Genomic DNA, 25,906 nt, shown 5'->3' on the forward strand with positions numbered 1-25,906 from the left:
TTTTTTTTTTCTGTTAAAAGGCAGTTTTATTCGTCCCTCCGTTGCCAAAATGCTTGCTCAGTGTGTGATCTGATTTGGTTTCATCCTTGATATTGAAGTTATTTCTGCTCCACTTGGTAACGTTAACATAAGCTCAATATAGTAGTGACTGTGTGTATATTTCTCTCCCTTTTCCCATGTTATGTTTCCTGGGAGGATTGTCTTCATTCTAATTTAATGTAAAATAATGCAAATGAATTTGTGAATTTGGGTTACACTGATCCCTCTCCTGTCGTGGAAGTTGCGTTCCAAGACCAACCACGAAAAGGGAAAATCCGAAAAAAGGTCGAGATAGTCTCTATATTATTTACATATATATTTACCCTTCACGAACCTCCCCCACACTGTTACCAACCCTAGACTATATTACCCTTTCCCACACATTTATATGCCGGTTATAAAATAAATCAAATATTGGAAATAAAAAAATAAAAAATGGCCGCAAAATATCACAATATAGTGAAACTCGTGAGTTTGGAATAAAAAAAATCTGTATGTACTGAGGGAGCGAAAGGAGAACCGCAATATAGAGAGGGAACACAGTATATCACTAAATGTAATTACAGTGTCAGACATGTTAGAAACATTTCCCTTTTTTTCTTTTCTTTTTTTCCTAGCTGTCTGAAGAAAGTACCCTGGATGAGGCCAGTGGCTACAACATCCCCGTAGAAGCACCAAGGAACGCAGCAAAGAACTCCAAGAAACTGGTACCGATCCGCAGACGTCACAGAGCGAAACCAACCACGAACTTGTCTCAGCATTTATTTTTTTATTTATTTGATGTCGATGTGTTTTTAAGAACTCGGCTCCAGCAGCCAAGAGCAGGATTCCGGCGACTGCTGTGTCAAATCAGGCGTCGGACAGTGACGAGGACGAACTCCCGTGGTGCTGCATCTGTAACCAAGACGCCGCGCTCCGCTGCTACACCTGCGACGGCGACCTTTACTGCAACCGCTGCTTCAGGTACTTTCACACGTACAGAAAAGGCTGCGCGACAACCCTGGCTGTCTGAGAGAGAGAGAGAGAGAGAGACGCCTGTGATCAATGTGTACTGTGACCCAGATAATCTGGTCGACGGGGTGCAGCCATATTGTCTAGCAGCTTGGACATAAAGTATTTAATGTGATAAATTATCAATCCGCATCCATTTATCTCCCCAGGGAAGGCCATGATAAATATGACAGGAAGGAGCATCGCACTACAAATTACACAGCACCAAAGAAGAAGAGGAAGACATGATAAACAGTGTTGTTCACGTTTGCTTTATCACACACTACGCAGTCATTATCCATAGAGTTGTACTTAACCTTACGCGACCCTTCATTGGTAAAAACGAAATCTCCAAAGATCCAAACAGCGCTTCTTTTTTTTTTTTATCCACAGTGATCCAGGACGACTCATTAACCTCTAACTTATCATATTGGATCTTTGCACAGCTGCTGTAATTATGTCTGTGACAGGAAGACCGCCATTTGGTCACGTGACTGCAAACCCCTGACCCGAGTGGAGAAACAACATGGAGCTTAAAAAATGAAGACATAAAATGTACAATCAATAATAATTAATAATAGAATTAACGCGCATTTCTTTTGTGTGTACGTGTAAAAATAGAGTCGAGGATAGAGGCTTCAACAGTTTCTATTTTAGGACAAACTGCAGCTTCTGAAACAGCAAAGGCACAGTAAACCGTTTAATTTGAGATGGGGTTTTTTTTTTCTTGTCCTACTTCCTGAAGGCAATAAAGATTCACCTCAGAATACCTTTGCAGTTGTAAGCTTTTAATTTTGTTTGAGTAGAGGATAAATACAGCGTGAGTCTTGGTAGGATATTCAGTGTCAGACCTGTGGTGTGTAGGAGTCGGAGTAAAGGGTTCACTGATGGATGTGTTTATCTTCTGTCATCCACTGCAGTCTCCTTTCATTAACACTGCGTCTGACTGTGACTCAAGTTTGTTGCCACTGCTATTCGTATGTGTATATCTAAATTTATCAGTAGAGAAAGAAAAAAAAATCCAAGAAGTGTCTGAAAATGAACACTATCGTCATATAAAATGAACCCCCTGAGTCTTGTTGTTAGCCCCCACCTGTTTCTGTCTTTTATGTTTTAATTGACTGAGACACTTTAGGTGGTCATCTTAAATATATCCAGTAGGTGGCAGTCATACAACCTGAAGAGTTCAAAGACGCTGGTAGAGCAACAGAAAAACGAACAGGAGCGAAATTAGTTTAGCAGGATTAGCATAGCTTTGCTAAACTACAGGGGATTCACAAATTATTGTAAGGTAAGTGTCTTAATGAAATATTTTTTGTCTCAAAGGTTTTAACAACACCCGTTGAACTTTAATGTAGATGTGAGGTATGAACATTTTTATTATATTTTCGAAATGTTTCATTTTTTAACCCGTCAGTATTTTTGTGCAGTGGTAGCGTGCTAGTTAACTAGTGAGCTATCTTTCCTGTTGAACATTTTGTAAATAGCTGTTATCTCATAGTTAATATTTGTTTCATTTTACAGAATTATTACACTTAAATAACGAGAAATGATACTGAAGGTTTTCAAATGAAAAAATAAGCACAAATAGAAAATATGATCCAAATGATACAGCCGTGTGCAGTTAAATGTTAATTTAACAAAAGATTATGGCTCAACATATAGCTTAAAATGGCATATTTTTAAATGATTAAAGTATGGCAAATAATGCAATATACAATATATTAATATACAAATAACTAATAACCTAAAACAAACTTTGGACCTGCATAATATAAATATATAAATGATATGCAAATCTTGGAGTTTGAGTTTTGAAGGAAGACGAGACACGTCGTAGCACTCTAGTGTTTGTGATCGAGTAAAAGATTTGAGAAAAAGGCTCTAGCGCTGACGTCATGAAATGGATGGCCTTCATGTCGGAGCGGCACAAGTAAAAATGGGGGTTGAACAAATTACTATAATGGAGCCGTCAACTCAAGACCCTCTGTGTGTGTGTGTGTGTGTGTGTGTGTGTGTCAGAAAGACAGCCAGAGTGCAGTTTCATCACTGTGCATTACTGTCTCACAAACTGAGGAGAAGTCCTAATTACGCTCTCCTCTGGGGGATGGCTCCATTAAGGATCGTATGAAGGCCGTTACAGTGTTTGTCTGTTCCGGCCTTGTCATACACACAGACAAACCACAGACAGGAAATGGATGTGGATAATGGATGCATAGCTAATGGACCTTCCTGTTGCTGATTTTGCTGTGTTTACCCCTGTACGTGACATGTCGAGTCTCCTTTGTCTCCATCACTGAAGGGGAAAAACCAGAACCGTGGGTTTTTTTTCTTGCCGTGTTTACCACCATTTGTGCCATTGGTTAATTTCTGACTGTCAATGGGGGTGAAGCGAGACTGTGTTTTTGAGCAATGATAAATAAAAATGCGGTTCCAATCATCTTGCATTTCAAACGTTTATAAACAGCCGGGTGTTATGGGTACGTCAATATTTATCTGTACTCAGAGGAATGAATCATCTGTGCTGCCTGTACCTGTTGCTGGTTTCTCAATCCGCTCTGCTTTAGAAATTCAAAGGAATCCCTTTTTAGAGAATTCACCACGAGTCTTGTCTTGAAAATGTTCCATTTTATTTTGACGTACAACACTGTTATTTACGGAACAAAAAAATATTTATGTACATAAATAGGCAACTGAAAATGTGCTTACACAAAAAACACTCACCGCCTGAACAGTTTGTTTATGGGGAAACAAAACGAAAATTGCAGTCCATAAATGAAAATAAATAATTATTTAAAAAAAATCTTTCACAACCCACTGCTCTGGGGTGATTGTGAGGCAGGAGGAGACTCCAACCGGACATGTGGACCACACGTGCGTCCAAACAGTTAGACATCTAGGAGACAGGGAGGTGAGAGGCTCCACGTTGCCTCATCTTGATCTGACGTCAGATTATTTCTTCAAGGGACCTGACATTTTACGTAGACCCTTTATCCTGTAGAGCAGCCCGTTGATAAATTCCTGCGGGGAGAACAGTCGCTGTTGAACGACATTTGTTGTTGACTATTTAAATCGTATTTACCTCGGTAGAGTGTTGTAAGGTAACTGGATGTTTTCTTTGGTCCTCACCTCTTTTGGCTTCCCGCATTCCTGTAAAAGCTCCTAACAGAGGAAAACAAACAGACTCTTAATAATGCTGGTCATTCCTTTGTTTTTACTGCAAACACGGCCACATTGATTTTCAGCAAAGGTCAAGTACTTGATGTTTTAGCAAACGCTTAGTGTGTATCCTGTTACTGTGTCTATGAGGGAAACGCGCTTGAAAAGTTCACCTACTTCTGCATGAACCTTTAAGACATTTTCCATTTAAAAAAGAAAAATACAAAATTCATATTTATTATTAATATATATATATATATATATATATATTAATAATAAATATGAATTTTGTATTTTTCTTTTTTAAATGGAAAATGTCTTAAAGGTATTATTTATTTATTTATTTTTACCTGCAGCCGTGTTCTCTGGCCCTCATCTGTCAGCTCCAGAAGTTCATCTATGTCAATCTCTAACTCTGGAATCTCCTCCTCCTGTGGGAGCAATGGGAAGAAAATTAAAAAAAAAAAACTAAATATGGGATAAGACTGGTTTGCCTTGTACCAAGAAGATCGCTGGTTTCATTTCTCTCTTTAATTGACCATGTTGCGAACGTGAGTGTGGATGATTGTTGGTTTTATATGTGGCACTGCGATAGGCTAGTCCATCTTACATGGTGTATGATCCCTGGCCAGATCATCTCCTCTGACCAGGATTAAACAGTAAAAGTTGGATGAACGTCTCATCAGGATTTGTCGCTCAAGATCAATCCTAATGAAGTGTTTCCAAGACGGAAAGAGGTCTGTGGTACTCTATGTGAAAGTCTGGAGTGGCAGAGGAAGATGTGATGGTGGTGCAAGCCATGATAAGGAACAGGAAGACAATGGTTTTGAATGTTAGAGGCTGAGCTGCCAGGAAGAAGTACATGGAGGTACTTGGTGTAACCTTTTTAAATGGGGGGGGCGGGCCCCCCGGGGGGGAGGCGTGGTGAGGGGCTTCTAATGGAACATGGCATCCTGAATATAAGTGTACCACGGCTGTAATGCTTGAATGATAACAAGCCTCCAGTCACTAGGTGGCAGCAACTCATACAGTGCCTTGTACAGATAAAAATATACATGTTATCAGGATCTCAATAGTATTTCAATTTGTGGGGGTGTGATTCAGAGGCATGATGGGTAAACTTAAATGCAGAATTGGATGCTATTAGTGCCCTGAAGGGAGCAGTAGAGAGTCTGATGCACAGAAGATGAATACAGTTTTATTCCAGGATGATTATTCATGACGGTGGTGTGATTGGTGATTAATGACGTGCTGTGCACACAAACAAAGCTAAGGATCAATGACGCATGAGCGCACAAGGGAGCCATACCTGCTGTATGACCCAATCAGAACTCACGGCTGTTGAACTCTGCTGGCATTTAATCTGAAGCTCAGACACTGTTTCTGAAAAACATATTTACTATAAAAACACCCAGGGAATATTTTAGTCACGGCTCACGTGTACCTCACTGTGAACCTGAGATACACAGATACAACTGGAACCTTGTGGTACTGTTGTTTTTCAAAAGGACACAGAGTCCCCGGTAATAAAAAAAAAAAAGGCCAATATAGCAAAGTAATCAGTTCATGTCACTCGCTCTCGTCCACACCTATCAACTACGTTTTCAGAGGGAATGTGCAGAGCTCACTAAAGGGATCGTGAACACGAAGACATGTGGGGTCAGCAGAAGTACGCTCATAGTTGACAAGCGGGGGCCGCGTTTGAAGAAGAATATTTTCCGGTCGGGGAGTTTTCATGGCTGGTGAGGATGCTGCGCACACTGTGTTCTGGATGAGGAGAGAACTAATCAATGTGGAAGTGCTGAGTGGCTGAATGAGCCGGGCCCACCTTCAGCGTCCCCTGTGCCTTCTCTAACTGATACATACGGCCGGTCTGGAGGCCCATGTGATTCTGCTGGAGCCTGTAGGACACATAAAGGCCTCTTTGTTTTAATCAGTTTTTTTTTCTTCAATCACAGCTGTACATTTCTGTGCTGTGTGGGTTCTGCTTTAGCAGCAATAATGTGCTGAGTCCGACTCAGGGGTGAGTTAAGGACTTTTGAGTGATTTTTGCTGAATGTCAAATTGGGTTTTTTTTTGTTTGCTTCTGCATTTCCTGTCCATGTGAAACATGGGACAAAATGGTCGTCCCCTATAAGACAAAGACGTCGTACTTCTTTAATGTCACTATAGTCGTGTCACATGTCTCGCAATGAGATGTGGGTAGGGCTATGTTTCGGTTTTGCACATTCTTGCCGTGCTACTAATGGGTTTAAAATAGAATAAAATGTCAATTTTAATGTTATTCATCACAAGGTTTCTACAGATTAACCATGATTATGATGATTATGATTGCCATAATTAGGGTGAAAGAAAGTATTACAATGTACTTTAGTGCAGTTTAGAAGCTAGACCAGACTTGGGCAAACTATGGCCCGTGGCCCAGATACAGTCCATTGGCGTTTCTAATCCAGCCTGCCAAACGCTAGTACAAGGTATGGATAAGAATGATGTCAATCTTTCTCCACTGGATGGCAGCAGACATCAGATGTGCCTAACAGTGTTGAAAATTAGAAAACGTTGTAGAAAATTAAGTCGTAAGTATCGAGTCACTGTTTATGTCGCGGTGGTTTGCCATCCCCTATAAGACAGTTGTAGCAGCAGCAACATTATTAAATTGGAGAAATAAAAAAAAAAGTTTTTGTTTATGTATTTCTTGTGCTTCATACAGAAACATTTTAACACTGTTATATATAATATTTGTGTGTACATGTATAAACTGTATATATACACACATATCTATATATACATATATGTATATACTGTATATATAGTACATCAATAAGTTCTCAAAGTATGGGGCGTGGGGAACTAAGATGTGACAGGTGGAGCCAGTGATGATAGCACAACTGCACTGTTATTTTTATTTTTTTTAACTTAGTGTTATTAGGTGTTAGTTCAATAAATGTAACATGTAATTTGTCCAGATTTTTGTTGGAGCAACGGGGGCAGATGTAGAAATCTCCCTCTCGTTCTTCTCCAGACACAGCTTTAGTTTTGTGGCCTTTTCCCCAACTCTTTACCAGCAGTGACGTTGTCCTTGGTCTACATTTATAGTCTGTTCCTGCGGTGGTCTCCCTGGTCTGCTGTCTTTGACACTTTGTGTCTTGTTATTTATGGATCTTTCTAAAGAGTTCTTATTGATTTACCTTTTTTCCCTGAAGTGTTTGAAATCTTGTGTTTCTCCGACAGATCTGTTTTGTACCGCGAGGATGCATGAAGTCCTCGATAAAACATTGTCAGTTCCTGATACTTGAACGCCTGATGAGTTTGGAAAACCATTTCCTGCTGTGTTTATCATTCCTAAACTAAGTTCCTTTGTTTTTGTGTCGGCATAAACACTAATCCCCTTACACAGAGTGTACAGTCGGGCTTCGAGATAGGAGTTTAATCCGTTCCACAACAGCAGTCGTACGTCGATCCACTCGTATCTCGATTTCATAAAAGCCAATTAGATTTCCCATTAAAAATAATTAAAAACCAATTAGATTCGTTACAGCCACCACAGAAATATACTATTAATTTACCCATATGAACAGCAAAAAACATAGATATAAACAAATATATTGATAATATAAAATAATAATAATTAAGAAAACATTTTATATTATTGTTAAAAAAAAATGGGTAAAATGACCCAGCGAGGGACAGTGAGTGCGACAGTGTCAAGGGGAAAAATGGAGCTGGGTTGAACTTTCGTAACTCGATGTTTCCCCGTATTAGAGGAAAATCTTGCAAAAGTTGCTAACTCATAACTTGGAAAACTCGAAGCCGCACTGTATCTAGAAAATAAACCTTTTTCATAACTTCAGTTCAAAGACTAACTCATAACTTGGAAAACTCGAAGCTGTATCTGGAAAATAAAAAAATTTCATAACTTCAGTTCTAAGGTTTCGAACCAGACTGTGTGAACAGAAATAAGTCAATTCTTAAAGGGCTAATGAAGTCAACTTGTTTGTTTTGTGTGTGTGTAAAACTTTAGTTTCTGTACATAGTCAGCAAAGTTCCACAGGCGTTCTGTATAAAAAGCTAGTTTCCCGTCTGTGGCCTCCGTGCAGAACATCACTGAATTTCAATGAGACATTTTCACTTCACTTACTTTTTAGTGGTTCAAAGTGTGTGCAGCTCGTTGAGAGTTACTTTCATTGTCGGAGGAAAAGAGCATTTTAATGAGGCCAGTGGGCACAAATGTCTCAGCAGGACGATCTGGAGTTAAAAGCAGCAGACTGTAGTGCTGAAATGATTGTTGGCACTAATATTGGAATTCATGAATATGGAAGTGGTTCTCAGAGGGTCTCTGTTTCAGGCGGAGGTTCAGAAGAAGCAGGTTTTCTTTTCTTTTTTTTCGGACGCTCACTGCTATTTTAAGTCTCATCCTACTTGTGTGTTTTCTGCGAGAACTTTGACATTACATGACAAAACCACCATGATTTAAATTAACTTTAACACCGTCCGCATGTTTTATTCATAGGATTTGTTTATAACAGAGAATTGATTTTTTTTTTTTATGCTGGCAACATAAAGTTTACTACGTTTGCCCTTAGATTAATGGTATTGATCACTCACTAAACCAGTGCAATGACTGCTGTGAAATTATTAAACTAAGTATTGATATTCACTCCCCCTGGTGTTTATCGCCCACGGATTTTATTGACACATTGACCCTCGGCATAAGCAAGACCTCAGGGCATTGATCGACCTTTGCAAAGCACTGAGAATCCAGAACTTAACTAAGAATAAAGAGATTCCATGGCCGTTCATGGATGTTTTTTATTTTCTTGGTTCGGAAACTGCGTTGTAATAACAAACAATCACCGAATTTCCAATGATCTCAAAACATTTCCATCACAAACACAGCACAGATGCATTTGTTTGGAACGGTGAAATGGAAACTGCGCCCAGGAATAATGGCTGTTTTGAAAAGTTGCCCATGGCTGTGTCCAAAACTGCCCCCCCCTACACCCTACGTGGTGCACCATGTAGGGGGCGCTCCATTTTGTAGTGGTCTCCGAATGTTTAGTGAGTGAAGTTATACCACTATAAAGTCCACTCAGTGTATCCCACAATGCAGCGCAAAATTTAGTGTATATTTGATGTACACTACCCAAGCAACATATCCCATCATGCATTGTAGTTGTAACGACATAGAGGAGAGAGGAGCACTGTCTGTCTGTCCATTTTAATTGTGAAATAGTAACAAGGTAATCCACAGAAATAGTGTCTGGAACTGTTTTGCATGTAACTGTTGAGTCCACTACGTATATAGTGAGTTATGTATAATATCCTATTTATAATATGTATGTATATAATATCCTATAGGGAGCAGGGAGTGAGTGAGTGATTTCCGACACAGCCAGTGTTGTGTTCAGTTTGTCAGATACTTCCTATTTCCTGTCAGAGAAACGTCAAAAAATGGTTATCTGTGAGTCCAGGCTTAACTTAAAAAATTGTTCTGTGAGTCTAATTTTTTTTTTTTGTTCTTTTATTCAGTCCACAATGGAGAAATTCACAGTGTGAGTCTTTGCAGCGCACACAGGGGGCACCACTAAGTACGTTGTTCCTCTGGATTTTGTTCTTTTATTCAGTCCACAATGGGGTAATTCACGGTGTGAGTCTTTGCAGCACACACAGGGGGCACCACTAAGTACGTGGTTCCTCTGGAGCTAACCGTTACACTATGGAACCACATATAAATAATATCATAAAAATATATATATATACTGTCTATGTAACATTTTTGACTGTAACAGAAGAGTTTCAACTGTAACAGAAACGTAATCAGTAGTTTAAGCCATCGCAAAATGTCTAATGGTTTCTTTGGCATTACCAGATAGTGTTCAAACGACGAAGCACATTCAGCAGATGTTTCTAACCTTGGCCTTCATGAAAGTATAGAGACTTCCCTGAATCTAAATCCTGAGCTGTCTTTTAATGCTATAAATAATTTTAAAGAAAGACAAATATCATACATAATATTATACATAATATACATAAGTACTGTCAATCTGGCTAGCAAGGAACCAACCAATGGTGGATGCTCCTTTGGTACCAGATCTTGACACTCAAACCTCCAGTTATCCCAGTAATCCTAATGATTGCAAAACCTTTATTTTCATCCATTTTTATTGTCATTATCTTTTTGTGATTCTACCACGAGATAACCAATAGATTATTGAACCAAATCTCTTATTGTATTTTGATAGTAGTATGTTTGATATGATTGTAGTACGATACAGATACAGGGAGTTCTGAATGTGAGCTCTGACTTATACATTTGTTTATCCAGGTTTCATGTCCTTAAATGATTTACCATTTTCAAATTTACTTTAATGAAGGTTAAAGAGACCAGAGGCTAAAGACAACAGACTTTGTATATAGTTCCCAGTGTGTAAGATTTGCTCATCAGCTTGAACCAGGTTAGCATTTCTTAAAAGGTGTGAAGTTTCTGTGATCAGACAGCCACTCCTGGCCAGGGCTGCTCCTGTGTGAACTGGAGCTGTGGCTAAATAATTCAGGTGGTGACACAGGGGACCGATGGTAAACGCTTCCATGCGGAAGACTCAGAATCGACAGAGTATAGTTGCCCTGAGCCTATGCAAAATTTATTGCTCAGGCCACAGACTCATAGACAAGTCGTGCCTAATTCGACCCAAGCTGCTGCGAAACACACATGTCTCTGTGTACTCCAAATGGACAAGTAAGACATTAATATCAAACAATGATGCGTTTAAATACAAAGATAATACTATTATTACTTCCATAAACTGTGTAGAAATATATCATTTTTACTTAATGTTAAACATCAATTAAAGCCAGAGCTGGAAAGTGCTTTAATGTTGATCCCTAATTAAAGAAAGTAATGGTTTTCGAAGTATTTTATACTGTTCCAATACACGGGGCAGTAAAAACAAACAAACAGACAGACAGTGGCAGCTGTGAGGAGAAAAAGTCAGACGTTTAGAAGGAAGTGTTTGCAAATAAATGCAAATAATGACAGCCAGAGGAGCAGAGGGATAATGTTTGACTGAGAACAAGACAATTTGGTTGAATTTGAATGTGTGTGTTATTACTCTTCCTGAGAAAATTTTATAAAAAAAAGAAATAATATGGTCAATATGTTCAAATGATGTAATTTAACACTGTTTAAAAGCTGTATTTAAAAAAACTGTGTTAAACAGGTAATATATCATCAAAATAGAGACAAAAAATTATTTCTATTTGTTTAGGTCTACAATACAAAGAACATAGGACCCCGCAGAGGTCACAAAAACTGTGAAAAAAACCGTTACTGTTACCCCAATGCAGTTCAGTCTACTTATATTTGTTGTCTCCTGTGGTAAAACCATGTACTTCAATTTTCCTCAAATTTTCCTCAAAAAAGTTCAAAATTGCTGTGCATTACCTCTCCACCCCACCAGACGGCAAGATTAGAATTAAAACGAACTTAATTTCCACTGAAGACTTCTGATATGAGCTATAAATTAATATTGTTGACGGCTCATATCTACTCTGCCCAGTAGACTACATAATTACCCACAAAGCCTTTAGAGCACTGACTGTCTCGCTCTGTGGTTAGTGGACGTCAGCAAATGTCTATCGTTTATCTGTGGCGTCATCGGTTATTTTACTATGTCACGTAGTCTGTACTAAACACTGACACGTCAGGACGTATGAAGCGATCCTGTGTTTCTGGGACCGACTGAAAAGAGCAAACAGACGGCTTTTGTCATCTGCATGTCCTGGTTTCAGTGGATGTTGTTAATGCCACCCTCCACCTCACGAGCATATTACCATGTATTACCACGAGGAAACAGGCCTGCAGCTGTAAACTCATAAAAAAGGAGCCTTGTGTTAAATATTAAAATTCCCACGCCCTCAGTTCTGGAGACGTTTTTAAACCGAAACTAGCTGAGAGACAATATATCAAACGAAAACGCCTAAATACAGATGTTATTCTACTGTCAATTTGACTCTCTCTAAACCAGGGGTCTCCAACCTCCAGTCTGGGGACCGGTGCTGGTCCGTAGGTCATTTGGTACTGGGACCACAGTAAAAAAATGTACTTCAGTTTTACTTCATTACTTCATTCCAAAAGAATCCAGTCATATCCCTTTACTGTTTTGCTGCTTAAATGTTTCAAAACAACAGGTCAAAGGTCATTCAGACTCTGATACTGACAGAAGAAAGTCTGAAAGAGGTTATATTTTGAGAATGTAATAGTAACAACTCATACCGGCCGGCCGGTCCTTGGTACAAAAAAGGTCGGGGACCTCTGCTAGGGTATCGATATTTTCTTAAATCCCAAACATCGGGACTGCAGGGAAACCTTGGTGTCTGTGGTAAAACTGCTCTAAACCACTTTTTCACCCTTACAACTTATCAAGACCAACCAAATACAACTATAGTACAGTATACCAGGCTGTGCATGAACTGAATCCCAAAATTACCTGACCTACACAAACACATCAGCATTGGAAAAAATAAAAACCAAACTAGAATGCACTGATTCCAGTGTCGGAAGTAGATTTGGAATGAAAGTTTCCTTTTCTCTCCTTAAGAAAAACGAACCAATAAAACAACAACTAAAATAAAAACCAAACTAGAATGCACTGGTTTCTATCCTTCAGAAAAACTAACCAAAACAACAACCTTTGTTGAATTATGTCTGACCGTCCACTCACTATTGACTTCCTACAACTGTCTGCGTTCACGTACGTCCTGTTGTACTTTATTTATTCGTCTTTCCTTTTTGATAAATACCAACTCTTACTGACTGTGAAATACTCCGATTGTCTGTCGATTGTCTCATGTTTCCATGTTGTTCTGTTTGATGGATGTCTGGCCAACTTCCTGTCTGGTATTTATTCGTAATCAGCCTCCAATCGTAAGCTTTATAATCAAAAACTAAATGTACATGTACGTAGTGGGAGTAGCCTCGGTGCGTCATACTGAAAAGGCCGCTGGATGATGTCAGACAGAGCCGACTGTGGACCCCGTGTCACAGCTTTCACCTCTGACTCACACCATCTCTGGCCTGAGGCTGGGGCGGAGCTTTGATCAGATCTGCAGCGTCACTGAGCAGGTCGCGCTCCTCCACTGACAACCCTAATTTCCCCGCGCGCCCTGCTGTCCTGTGTGGGTGAGGAGACATCTGTTGCCATGGTTTCTCCTCTGAGAATGCAGAGCAAATCAATTTGGAGGCTCCAACATAAGTGGATCGTCTCCTGCCACACAGGAGTGGAGTTGTTGTTGGAGCTGATGCCGTGATTACAGCTGACGACTGTTATACACAACATTGATATGACAAAAACGTGACACCATTTTCCTTTTATTTATATAGATTAAATTAATATTAAAGGTTTGTGGATCTTTTTATATTAAATTGAAATTGTTTCATTAAATCACGGCTGGGTCAGTTCATGATATATTGATATTTTGGCTCTGCCTGATAAAGAGTATCTTTGGTTTTTGGCTACGTGCTGGTTATTTTAGCTATATTTTTGCTTAAAAATCAGAAGTTATACAAAAGTTTGTACCTGTTGCACATTTTAACGTTCAGTAGAATTATTACTCGCAAACATGTTCAAAACATTACTTACACCTTTGCTCAGCCCCGGTCACTGTTGCTATATCATTGGCCAATTTAAGCTAGTTTTAAGCTAACGTAATGTTTTCCTTATTGTTGATTGTCCGTGGCTAGCTAGTTGGTTAGCATGTGCTGCTGTATATGATTTCACATTTTACTTTGGCTAATTTACGTGATATTTCTCTTTTTAAAATTCTGGCTGGATTAGCAATACAAAGCTAAATACCGGCTCACATTAAATAACATTCAACTTTTAAAACCCCTTAATGCCTGCATGACAAACATAGTGAATATGTTTACGATAGATAATTTTTTTTTTACTTAAAATGAAATCTCAAATTTGTTTTTTTTTTATTAATGTCCTTTGTTACAACAACAGTTTTCCAGGAAACTTCTGCAGAGGTTAAACATTAATTTTGGAGAGTCGTTCATTCCTCTCATGTGACCTTTGTGAACGTTTCATACTTTAAGCCTCTGCAAATTGTTGACCCTGATCTTTATGTGGGATGCATACTTTATTATGCATATGTAACCCCACCCCACTACCCTCCCACCCATGCCCTCCCCACACACACAAAGAGACACACTTGTATAAAGTCTTTCCTGTTCTTCTAGGAACATTAAACAACACTTGAAGTGTACTACTACACCCTTCATTTCCCAAAGGGAACTCCCAAGGGAATATTAAAGTTCTATCTATACATCCATTCACCCATCCATCCATTCATCCATTCACCCATCCATCCACGAGTTTTGTTTGTTGCATAAAAGTAAGTAACAAGATTCCAAAAGGCATCCATCCATTCATCCATTCATCCATGAGCTTTGTTTGTTGCATAAAAGTAAGTAAGAAGATTCCAAAAATGTCATAAAGATAGTGTAAAGATAGTGATCGTGTCCCGAGTGTCTCTCACACACACACACACTCACAATTACAAAAACCACATGTTGTCTATGTTTAGGTGAAATTGTACCATAGCTTTTATATTTAGTGCACATATATGGTCTCGAATTCCTTCATATTTTTACGATGTTATTTTTGTTATTTCCACTTTATCTGAGTTACAGACGTTACTTTTTGCTTTGGTACGGATCGTTTTCATTCTCCCTTGAAATTCTTTACGTCTAATCTCTCTGACCCTTGAATCATGGGTAATCTTTACGATGAACACTCGAATTCCATTGTACAAACTATAGGATAAATGTAACCATTTTGTGTTTTCTTTTTTTTTTCTTTTATCTTTCAAACTCCTGTGTTTTTGACACACCAGTGCCTATAAGCTAAAATAACCGTTATCTGTTTATTACCCCCACATCCCATGTAGATCACTAACATTTTGAATGACACCCCCCCCCACTCCGCCCCCCCTACAGACACCTATCAGCATGTCACTTCCACCTTTGCACACTTGTATCACCCTCTGAGACACCTAACACATAACGGGTCTGACTCGGCTGATTTCTCCCACGCCGTCTTACCTCGCAGTCGAACAGCAGGTGCAGCTGTCCATCGATCCACTCCTCTATGTCCAGCCTCCTCTGCAGATCCTTGCGGTTGTATTTGACTGTCAGCTTGCCGAGCTTGCGGTGGGCCGGCTCCTCTCTTTTATCTGCCTGGAACATCACCCTGGACTGGGTACTGGGCTCTGACGCCATGGCTGCCACGGCCTCGGGAGAACCGTGGAAACACCCTGAGCTGTGTGTGTGTCTCTCTCTCTCTCTCACACACACACTCTCGCACACACACACTGGCTGTGACACTTCTGTCTTACTGTGTCTCTGTATCTGTGTTCCTGAGAGCTGCTGTTCCCATTCGTATCTCCTGGTATCTTGTTGAGATGTTGGTGTTCTCCCTCGGTAATGCTGGCTCTCTGCCTCCCTCTCCCTCTCCCTCTCTCTCTCTCTCTCTCTCTCTCCCTCTCTCTCTCTCTCACTCCTTCCCTCCTCCTCCAACACCCACAGGCTGCACTATCAGGATGGAAATGAGATATGCCTCTGTTTGTGTGTGTGTGTGTGCACCACAGAGGGTGTGTGTGTGTGTGTGTGTGTGTGTGTGTTTGCTTTTTGATCTCCTGATTCCTCTGGGTCATAGGAGGTGGATGTGTGTAGGTCAATTGCAGTAATAAAAAGGTGGATGAGGGGTAAGAGTCCGGATAGCGCCGTTACCGTGTCTGAAAACTTAACATTTTCTGCCAAATCGACACAAAACAAATCTTGCATTTAAACATTTGAGGACGGAGCTGTTTTTTAGTGTTTTAATTTATATTCTGACAGAATATGTCAAGGTCATTAATATGCATCGGTAAAGACTCCAAGACGTTCAGTTGTCACGTGCAGCTGTACATTTACACCAGCTGTAAAAGAAGTGAGGTGACAAACTCAAGAACAGAACAGAACAGAAGGACATTTATCACTAGGAAGAATAGAAACGTGATAATAATATTATTGTACATTAATATTATTATTATTATATTACTGTAATTTCTAGTCTATTAGCCGCTATTTTTCCGGTCTATAAGCGGCTTAAACAATGCTGTGGCTAATTCATGGCTAGTTTTACGGGCTATGTACAACTGTACATGTGTACAATTATGTTTTTTCTTTTGAAATTTAGTGGGTGTGGCTTATATTCAGGTGCGCTCAATAGTCAGGATATTACGGTAAAGTGTAATATAATACAATATAATATTTGAATGAAGCAGAAATATTACGGTAATAATAGCAATGTTTTGATATAGATTGATATAAACACTGTAATGATAATGTAATAATACAGTAGTAATTTAATGATATAAAACAGTATAATGTGCAGCGATATAATAGTAATAATAATAATAATAGTACAAATATAATAGTGAGTTAAAATCCTGATCTTCTGAGTCTGGGCTCCACATGTTGAACATGCTGAGAGCTCCCTTGTACTGGACGTAGTTCACAAACACTCAGAACAATGGCTGCCTCCCCCTGACAGGTGAGCCAGGCTCCCTCTAGTGTGGTGGCCGTGTTGTCCTTTAGACGTAGGCCTTTATCGGGCGCTCGTTTAATAAGCCTTGAAGTCAAATTGGCATCCTCTGTTACGCTCACATTCATAATGGATGAACAGAGGAGAGCAGTTCTGTCTGGAAACCGTCAATGTCTGCAAGTCAAATATCATCAGGTAGCATTAACGGCCAGTCATAACTCAAGGTTATTTCTTCTACCACTCTGCACCATCTTTGTTTTTTGTTTTTTGTTTTTTTTGTTTTTCTTTAACATGTGAGACACCGTCAACAGGCAGCATAGTTTCCACAGATCCTGTTACGATATGAATGATGAAGTCCGTCCTTTTGTTTTGACAGGCTCCATCAATCAGCCTTAGCTGCGTCTGTTCACCCACTGATGCACCGTCTGTTACAAACTCTGAATTATTGAGAGCCTCGAGCGGATCACCTTTCTGGCCAAACAAATTCATTCATCTGATCTAAGGCTACTTGGTTCTGCTCTGCCAGGCTTTCTGTGTGTGTGTGGGATGGAGAGCTGCGGTGGGCCTCCTAGCCTCCGCACCTGCTGGGAGAAAAATGGAAAGAAAAAAAAAGAGAGAGATTCCTAATGGGTTTTACAGCTTTATTTTTGACAGTGAGATCTACAGCTTGTCTTCAAATTTTATCCAGGTTTATTAACAAGCAAAAATCTGATTTAAATTTGAATTAATTCTAAATCAAATGCGACGGGAAATCCCTATTTCCTATTGTGAGCGACAACTTCCTGTTGACAACTTGATGGAATATTTCACTTGTAGCTTCATGACGCACCGCGATCTGTTGTGCGATGACTCAATATGTGAATCTACACAGTATCGCTACGTGTTTGTTTTAGTACATGACTCAGAGCGACGTACATGACATTAGAAATACTTCATTGTATAGGATACACACGGTTTTACTGCATTTCATTTAAAAAGCCCCGTTCCGCTGTTGTTACTGTGTTTCTACTGCCATCTTGTGGACAACACGGGGAAACTCTTAAAGACCAACAGAACACACGCAGTTGTGACAAAACAGGTATAAATAAATGAAAATATGAGCAAATAATTAACTCCGTTTAATTTATTTTCTTTCCCTGTTCTTGATGTTTGTTTAAAGCGATAAAGAATAAAAAGTTTAATTCCCAACATCATATTTTTTTTACAACTTTCTTTTGTTAAAGCTAATCCATCTGTACTAACTACTAGGTAAACACGATGACCAGACAACATAGTAGTTTAAATATTTTAATTATTTTACGTTAAACAAAACTTGATCAAACAGATTTGAGTTGAGATACATTGAAATAAACGAAGGGACAGAATTGAACAGTGGAGATTTAATTGAATTCCAATTTAACTGACATAATTTAAAATTAAAATTAAATTAATAAAAATACAGGTTAATTTTTCTCGGCCTTGTTTTTTTTTTTCACGACCTTAATTGAACAGGAAAAAAATAAGATTTTAAATAAATTGAACTACTTGACGGTTTGCTTTTTTTGCATAGAATGGATTAAAATTAAGTCACGTGTTAAATGACTGATAATACATGTATAAAAATGGCATTTATTCACATTACGTATGAGTGATTTATTGTTTTAAATAAAATAAATATTTTGAGAAAACGTATATATTAATTGACGTTAACTTGTGTAGATCGAATTCATTTTAATTTAAAAATACTTGACTGGGAAATAATAGTTGTTGACGGACTAATGTCACCGTGTTCTAACACGGTTGTTTACTGTTGTCACATTGACTACCACAGTCAGTCAGTCAGCAGGGAGTGGCGAGTGGTCGGGAGTGGAATTTCACTTCCTGAATCTCTCTCTCTCTCTGTCTCTCTCTCTCTCTCTCAGGTGAGTCACCTGGCCAATGTCGTCGCTGGTTGTGGGCTTTTGTCGACACCAACCCACTGACTCGTCCTCTGTGTGGGAGTTTCACAGCACTTTAGGAGCAGTTGTCAGTCACCTCTGTTCGAAACCAGCTGCGCTTCGACGTCGCAACGTTTTAACCGGCATTTTAGATTGTGTTTCCGGTCTGAACGTCGTCACAGGGGCTGCGGCTGTCTACACTACCTGTCGCTTCGGTCAGTTTTTCTTTACTGTGAAACGTTTTTAAAAAAGGGACTTTCGAACATGACCGTGTCTCTCAGGGGACACCTGGGAGCCTGTGTCCTGCTCCTGCTCCTGTCCCTGTTCGGTTTCGGTAGAGCTCAGGAAACAGGGGAACCGTGTTTGTCCCAATTCAAGAGCGGACGGGAGGACTTCGTGCTCGACACCGACGAGTCGGTGAAAGACGGAGCGACCTTCTTATCGTCGCCCAAGTTGGAGCGTTACAGAGACTGCGTGGCCTCCTGCTGTAAGGAGCCCAGGTGTAACGTGGCCTTCATGGAGAGGGGGGACCTGGAGGGAACGGTCAAGGCCTGCTTTCTCTTCGACTGTCTCTACAAGAAGAAGTACGCCTGTCGCTTCGTTAGGAAGAAAGGCTACATCAACTATATCCTGGAGTCCGTGTACGACAGCTACCTGGAAGTGGACACTCCTCCAAGTAAGACCGCGCCACCCATATCGTCTGAGCTTCTTGCTTAAGAATTTTTACGTATAACAATGCTGAACGTTCATATGTGTGTGTTCCCACGGGATGTCCTTTATCTCTGGGATCAATGTGGTTAGTATTTGGTTTCTCAAAGGGTGGGTCGGGCCCTAGGTGTGGTGCGTGAAAGTCAATTTCAGGGCCGTCACTTTTTTTTTTTACCTTACCTTTTTTCTGAAGCTAGATTTGGAGCTGTTTGTAGGTAAATAAATGTACGTTTATTTTTCAGAAATAAACATACAATGTAGTAAAACAAAAACCCAAAACATCTTCATACATATTATCTATTTTATGTATTTTTCCATCCAATATTTATTTTTTTGTAACAGTCATGGGGGTGTTTTTCACGAACAAAAACTCTTTTAGTTTAGGAAAAAAGAAATCCAATATAAATTTTAAAAAAAATCAAAGTTTTTGTTCAAGTATGTTTATGTTTATGTATAGTTTAGAGAAGATGATCAGAAAATGATTTTTTACTATTACATTTTATTATTGTTAGTTTAAGCAACAAAAAGTCTTTCTTAAGTGTACTTTGTTCTTCAAAGTCACCAATCCTCACTTTTTTGGTTTTCTGGAACTGTATTAGTTGTAATGATTTTACAAAACATATATTTTCAGCAGTGTATGGTTAATGGTTTTACTGTGTAAAACCATTAACTTTATTTACATTTGGCAATGCTTGATTTATTCAGTACATAAAGTTAATTATTACCAGTATAACATGTTTGTTTTGATGCATCCCTTAATGCAGGTATGTAAACATTGGTGTATTGTATTTCAAAGCTCTGGGTGGATGTGAAAAAGAAAAAAAAAACTCTCCAAAGTTTTTAAATCCCAGCATCAATAAAGTTGCTTGTTTTATCATCAGGCAGATGACTGGCTGCCAAATTAGGATCAAGGGACCACTTCATTAGTTTTAATTGGGCCGCTCGCTCACCAACATTAAAAATGCTGATCCCTTCATCAGTCAGAACTTCCTCAAATTATGAATTCCCTCGTCGTCACGGCAGTTCCTTGTGAGGCCACAGATTTAGAGCAGCAGCCTCCACTTTGGCGTGTTGGTACACGTCGGGACCGTTGTGGCCCCCGGTGCACAGGTTTACGTTTCTGTTTTCTGCTGCTTCCTCGCTCTGTGTCGCAATTTGCACCAGGAAAACAAAGGTCCTGGCCTGCTCAGCTTACCAAGGACATTGTTTTTTCACGGTGGGACATGACCCAGAAAACAGAATACGGTGTAAGTGCTAGTTTTGTTTAGTCCAATTCACCCTGGGTGTTTGTCCTGCTCAGGTCAGCCATTGTTTACTGCAGCCTGTCTCCTCGGACTAAGACACTGTTCAACCACCCCCCCCCCTGTGGTTGGACTTGGAACCCAAAGGCCATTTAGGACAGGTTCCATCAAATTCCAGCATGTAACGTTTGTAAATTTTGTAAAACATTTCCTATGTTAGGTCATGGGTGGGCAAACTTCTGGCTCACAGGCCGAAACGAGGTTGGATGTAGAATTTTTTTCAAAATAATCTAGGTAAAATGTACAAGAATAAACCTAAACTTTCAAAGATAAATTGGCACGTTTAATGTCTACCGCCATCTAGTGCTAACAACAGAAGTTGTAATTAATTTATGTAATGCATGACATAGAAGGATATTAAAGACAGGATTTGTCTTAAACATACCTTGTGCCAGCGTTTGATGGGCCCGATCAGAAAGTCCAGCGGGCTGTGTCTGGCCCCCGGGCCGTAGTTTGCATAGGTGTGCCTAAAATCTCTGGTCCAGACTCAAAGATTCAGGTTATGGCCCAGTGTGTGATCGTTTTATGAACGCTGCTTTCTTCTGACACATACTGAACACTTGGTGTCTCCGCAGATGAAAGTGACCGCCCCCCTGTGGCTAATGGTGGACCGGACCTTGTGGTCCAACCACAGGACAGTGTGACACTCAACGGCATCAGGAGCAAAGACGACCATAGTATTGCAAGCTATCAGTGGCAAATGCTAACTCCGTACCCGTATGCTACCATCGAGGTGAGTGAAGAACGTGGCGTTGACTTCCTGTTTAAAACAGACTCTGGGTAATTCTGCAACATTCACCCTTTCAATCCTTGTAGACAACCAACTTCAAAGACCAGATCATTGTGTCCAACTTGACTTCTGGGACGTACAAGTTCCAGCTGACTGTCACAGACAATATCGGCCAATCAGACTCCACCAAGCTCACCGTCCTGGTTCTTACTCCTGAGCAGTCTGGACGTAAGTGTCTAAATAAAATCCTTGAAGTATTTAAAAAAAAAAAAACAACTTAAATTTCTTTTAAGGTTTATGTTTTATTTTTTGAACTTTTTATTCTTTCCTCCACAAGTTCAGTGTTTAAAACATATTTACCCGTCATGTAGAGCAGCGGTCCCCGACCTTTTTTGCACCATGGACCGGTCAGCCGGTATCGGCCGCAACTGCGGACCGCTAATACTGTGCCATCACTGAAGGATCATTAAATTCTCAAAATAAAACCTCTTTCAGACTTTCTTCTGTCACTATCAGAGTCTGAATGACCTGTTGTTCTGAAACATTGACAGATTATTTTTGAATGAAAACAGTAAAGGGACATGACTGGATTATTTTAGAATGAAGTAAATTAGTAAAACTGAAGGACAATATTTCATTTTGTCCCACTGCGGCCCGGTACCAAATGACCTACTGACCGACACCGGTCCCCTGGACCAAGGGTTCTCTTTCAGAGGATGATAATCTGTTTCCAAATACAACTTCTGTTTTGACGACTCTCGCTGTCATGTACTAACACCTAGCTGCACAAATACACTTTGACCTCAATGTACGAAAATCTATATTTAATATAGCACCGGGTTTAGAACTAAGATGGTAAATTTCTTCCACCTGATCTTTTTTTGTAATTATTTATTTTTTTCCTTCTCAAATCCAGGAACTTCAGTAGTGCCACACATGTTTAATTTCTTTAAAATACATTGGACATTATTTTCTCTCACGTCATATTTAGAGGCATGTCTTGCGTCCTTCCACTCGCCCTATGTTGGTTACAAACACAGTGACCATGTAACAGTAAAACCCTTTGTTTTTAATGTTTGATGTGAACATCCCAGTTGGTTGGTAATCTGGATCAGAAACCAGAATTGATGTGAAAGCGCCGTCAATCAAAGATTTTTATCCTTTGGAATAAAAATCCGACGGAAGGATTTATTGAAAGGAATAGTTTTGTTTAGGTTTCAGCTGTAAACCTGAGTCACTGCTCCAGCGAATGTTGACATTTCTTTTGACTTATTCACCGTCAGACGTCTTAAGTCTCTGGTTGGCCCAGAGATAAGATGTGACGATCTCTCGCAGTTCAACGCTGGAAATTCTTTTCTATTACCTAGGAAAAACGTACCTGTTGCGTAAGATGACGGGAGTTGCTGATTCCACGCAGCCTCGGCCACTTGAGCAGTTTCACGTTGTGATTAAAGCTGTGATTAAACCTGTCAGGACACGCTGTCGTTCCTGTGATGAAACCAGACAAAGATAGAAAGATAAAAGCTCATAATATGAGAGAGTTTGAACCTGACCTGACTTTTGTTGGCAGTGAGACTAAACTATTGTACTAGAGTCTTTGTTATGGAACGCTGAGGTGCTAGCTGTTAGCTTTGACTGTAACTACTTACATAGTACTTAACTCTATTTCCAGTTAAACTGCCTTGTTTTTTCTTCTCACAAGACTGAAAGTCGTGGTGATAATATGTGGTCGCTGCACATTTCTGTTCCGTTCGTGCACAGGACACAGACGAGCTGAGTGGTTAGAGTGGTTTTCACCTCTTCCCTGCTGCCGTCCCACCCGCTCCTCCCCCGACCCAACTCAACCTGTCAGTCTGGTTTCAGCTTAGGTTGCACAAACAAGAACACCTGCAGTCACTACTGTCAGAGTCTTCCTCGATATTGATCCCAAGTTTTTGTCCGACCTGGAGTTTTGTCCCTTCTCAACGGTGACAGTGCCTTTGGTTTCTGCCTCATCGTTTAAAGACTCTGAGTGACTCAGTTACCCATTAACGACATTAACTGCCCCAGGAATGTACTTCAGATTGAAATGCGTGGGCATGACGGTGACTCTACATGTCAATGCCGCCACACTGATGAGCGGTGTGAATAACAAAACAGCTGAACCACAGTCGACTTTTGTTACGTAAGAGGAAGAGAAGGGAAGCTGTGACTTACAGCGGGGTCACTGCAGCTGGGGGTCGAAGCTGTGACTTACAGCGGGGTCACTGTGGCAGCTGGGGGTCAGAGGGGGGGGTAAACATGTAGTATGTATTGGACAAAAATCTGACGATACGATACATACTACAATACATGGGCAACAATACCATATATTACGATATATTAATTGTTTAAAAAAATGAATTAAACAAATTAATTGTAGGAAAACTGTCAACATAGTATCCAAAAATAAGTTTCATGGAGGGCAACTGGACGAAGTAAGACACCTCTCATCCAAGAGGCTTCTTCAGTTCTTGGATGAGAGTCCAGTTGTCCTCGATGTAACTATTTTTGGATTAAATGACCTGGTATTACATCCTAACATCAGGTGACTAACATTGGAACAGAGGGATCTACATTTGGAATAAATGTAAAATAAAATGTTAATTGTTACTTAAAAAAATGTATTCAGTGCTGTAGAGCACGGGTCCCCAACCCCTGGTACGGGGACCAGTGCCAGACCGTAGGTCATTTGGTACCAGGCCAAAGTGGAAAAAAAATGTACTTCAGTTTTACTTATTTACTTCATTCCAAAATAATCCAGTCATGTCCCTTTACTGTTTTCATTCAAGGATAATCTGTCAATGTTTCAGAACAACAGGTCAAAGGTCACTAACAGAAGAAAAAAAATTTAATGATCCTTCAACGGTGGCACGGTACTACCAGCCCGCAGTAACGGCTGATAGCTGCCAACCAGTCCTTGGTCCAAAAAAGTTTGGGGACCTCTGCTGTAGAATATTGATACTGTATCGTGAAATGAAATATCGTAATATTTGTATCAATTTTTTTTCTAACGCCCCAAACATTTTGACTGCAGGGAAACCTTGGTGTCTGTTTTAAAAACTGAACTAGAATCTTCTGTTGCATGGCGTGTGAAACAACGGCCCAACAGTTTCACTAATGTACAGACTGTGGTTTGTGTGAAACTGGAGTTTGTTCTTTGCATTGACAGACAACATGAGACAGCAGCCGCATGTAGACAAACCACAGCTTTGTCCCCAGACACGTCTGTGTGTTTTCATTCGAGTCGACGTTCATGAAGGACTCGTCTGTGAACTGAAACACCAGACTCCTTTGTCAAGTGTCATTTATTAAATATGAAGTTAAAAACCACTCAGACAACTGGACTACTTACTGTTCCTGGTTCACTTCCCATCACCAGACTGTAGACACCACCTGACCGTCTGGTCTGACATTAACTCTGAAACCTTGGACTCTCAGGTGGAGGTCTACATTTAGACACTTCTCAAGTTTACAAATAAATAACTTTTTAAAATGTCCCACGCTGCAACAATGTGTTGGGGTTTTTTTTGTTTCACTTCCTGAAAAATCTGACCTAACCTACTTTTTTATTTTTTATTTTTTTTCTTCTGCCTCCTCCAGACCACTGTATGGCTCCAAAAAAGGCCGGACCGTGTCGTGGAGCTTTCCCGCGGTGGCACTACAACGCCGCCTCAGAGAAGTGCGAGGAGTTCTCCTATGGAGGCTGCAAAGGGAATCTCAACAACTACTTGAACATGGATGAGTGCACCAGGGCTTGTTACGGCTCAGGTATCAGTAGGCTCCACCCACACGTGTGTTTGTTGACATTTGGGAAGAGTGGGTTGTTTATTAGTATCAGGATCAGCTGTGAAGTCCATCTCATGTTCTGTATACAGAGTATTTAGGGGGAACAACATCCGCAAATACAAACTAATATATATTCTTCAAGTAGAAATTCCAAGTACAACGTCAGAAAAATACACACAGACACCCTCGGCTAAAACTCTAAATTTCCCTGGTGTGGGATGAATAAAGTCTTATCTTATCTTACACATAACTTTAACCATGACACATTTACCGTAATTTCCAGACTATAAGCCGCTACTTTTTTACACGCTTTGAACCATGCAGCTTAAACAATGATGCGTCTGATTTATGAATTTTATCTAACGAAGTTCATACCGCTAGCGATCAATGACTTTTCTGGTGGGCTACTGTGTGCTACACTAGTAGCGTACGTCTGTCTGTGAATGGCTGTGTGCGTATATGTGTGTAGGTCGCGCGAGAGAGAGAGAGTACGGTAGCGAAAGTGGAGATCAGTTGTCGCCCTGTCAAGTTGAAACGTCAGTTCGTTATACCGGAGCTGTTAAAACGCTGTTTATGTTCTGTTGTGCTCGGTGTGGCTGATAATAAAGACCCCAACTTCCCTGTTTCTGTTTACCTCTGCTGCGGACAAGCACGAAGTGAAGGGAGTTA

General features: G+C 40.0%; 3 protein-coding genes across 3 annotated transcripts in view; 2 read left to right on the forward strand and 1 right to left on the reverse strand.

The window, feature by feature from the left end:
* Positions 1-18,805, forward strand: part of zfyve19 (zinc finger, FYVE domain containing 19) — a 23,772-nt gene extending 4,967 nt beyond the window's left edge. The window contains exons 11-12 of the mRNA XM_008325181.3: positions 1,200-2,320; positions 18,677-18,805. Coding sequence (XP_008323403.1) covers positions 1,200-1,278 — 79 coding nt within the window. The 3' untranslated portion in view covers positions 1,279-2,320; positions 18,677-18,805. The remainder of the gene's footprint in view (positions 1-1,199; positions 2,321-18,676) is intronic.
* Positions 3,643-15,732, reverse strand: ppp1r14d (protein phosphatase 1 regulatory inhibitor subunit 14D). Its single transcript, XM_008324837.3, has 4 exons — positions 15,293-15,732; positions 4,539-4,619; positions 4,159-4,191; positions 3,643-4,050 (listed from the first exon to the last, which is right to left on the reverse strand). The coding sequence occupies exons 1-4, from the start codon at positions 15,467-15,469 to the stop codon at positions 3,982-3,984; spliced, it is 360 nt and encodes a 119-aa protein (XP_008323059.1). The 5' UTR covers positions 15,470-15,732; the 3' UTR covers positions 3,643-3,981.
* Positions 18,746-25,906, forward strand: part of spint1a (serine peptidase inhibitor, Kunitz type 1 a) — a 10,425-nt gene continuing 3,264 nt past the window's right edge. Inside the window, exons 1-4 of the mRNA XM_017035580.2 lie at positions 18,746-19,367; positions 21,276-21,433; positions 21,517-21,658; positions 25,052-25,219. Of these exons, the coding sequence (XP_016891069.1) occupies positions 18,956-19,367; positions 21,276-21,433; positions 21,517-21,658; positions 25,052-25,219 (880 nt within the window). The 5' untranslated portion in view covers positions 18,746-18,955. The remainder of the gene's footprint in view (positions 19,368-21,275; positions 21,434-21,516; positions 21,659-25,051; positions 25,220-25,906) is intronic.

The sequence above is a fragment of the Cynoglossus semilaevis genome, chromosome 1, assembly GCF_000523025.1.
Source record: "Cynoglossus semilaevis isolate Cse_v1.0 chromosome 1, Cse_v1.0, whole genome shotgun sequence".
NCBI classification, from domain to species: Eukaryota; Metazoa; Chordata; class Actinopteri; order Pleuronectiformes; family Cynoglossidae; genus Cynoglossus; species Cynoglossus semilaevis.

Bases quoted from the DNA above. Each gene is read 5' to 3' on its own strand.
- ppp1r14d (XM_008324837.3), bottom strand. From the start codon at position 15,469: ATGGCGTCAGAGCCCAGTACCCAGTCCAGGGTGATGTTCCAGGCAGAT. The intron at 4,620-15,292 runs GTAAGACGGCGT...TTGCTCCCACAG, and splicing joins ACCTGCTGTTCGACTGCGAG to GAGGAGGAGATTCCAGAGTT. The intron at 4,192-4,538 runs GTAAAAATAAAT...TTCCTCTGTTAG, and splicing joins GCCAGAGAACACGGCTGCAG to GAGCTTTTACAGGAATGCGG.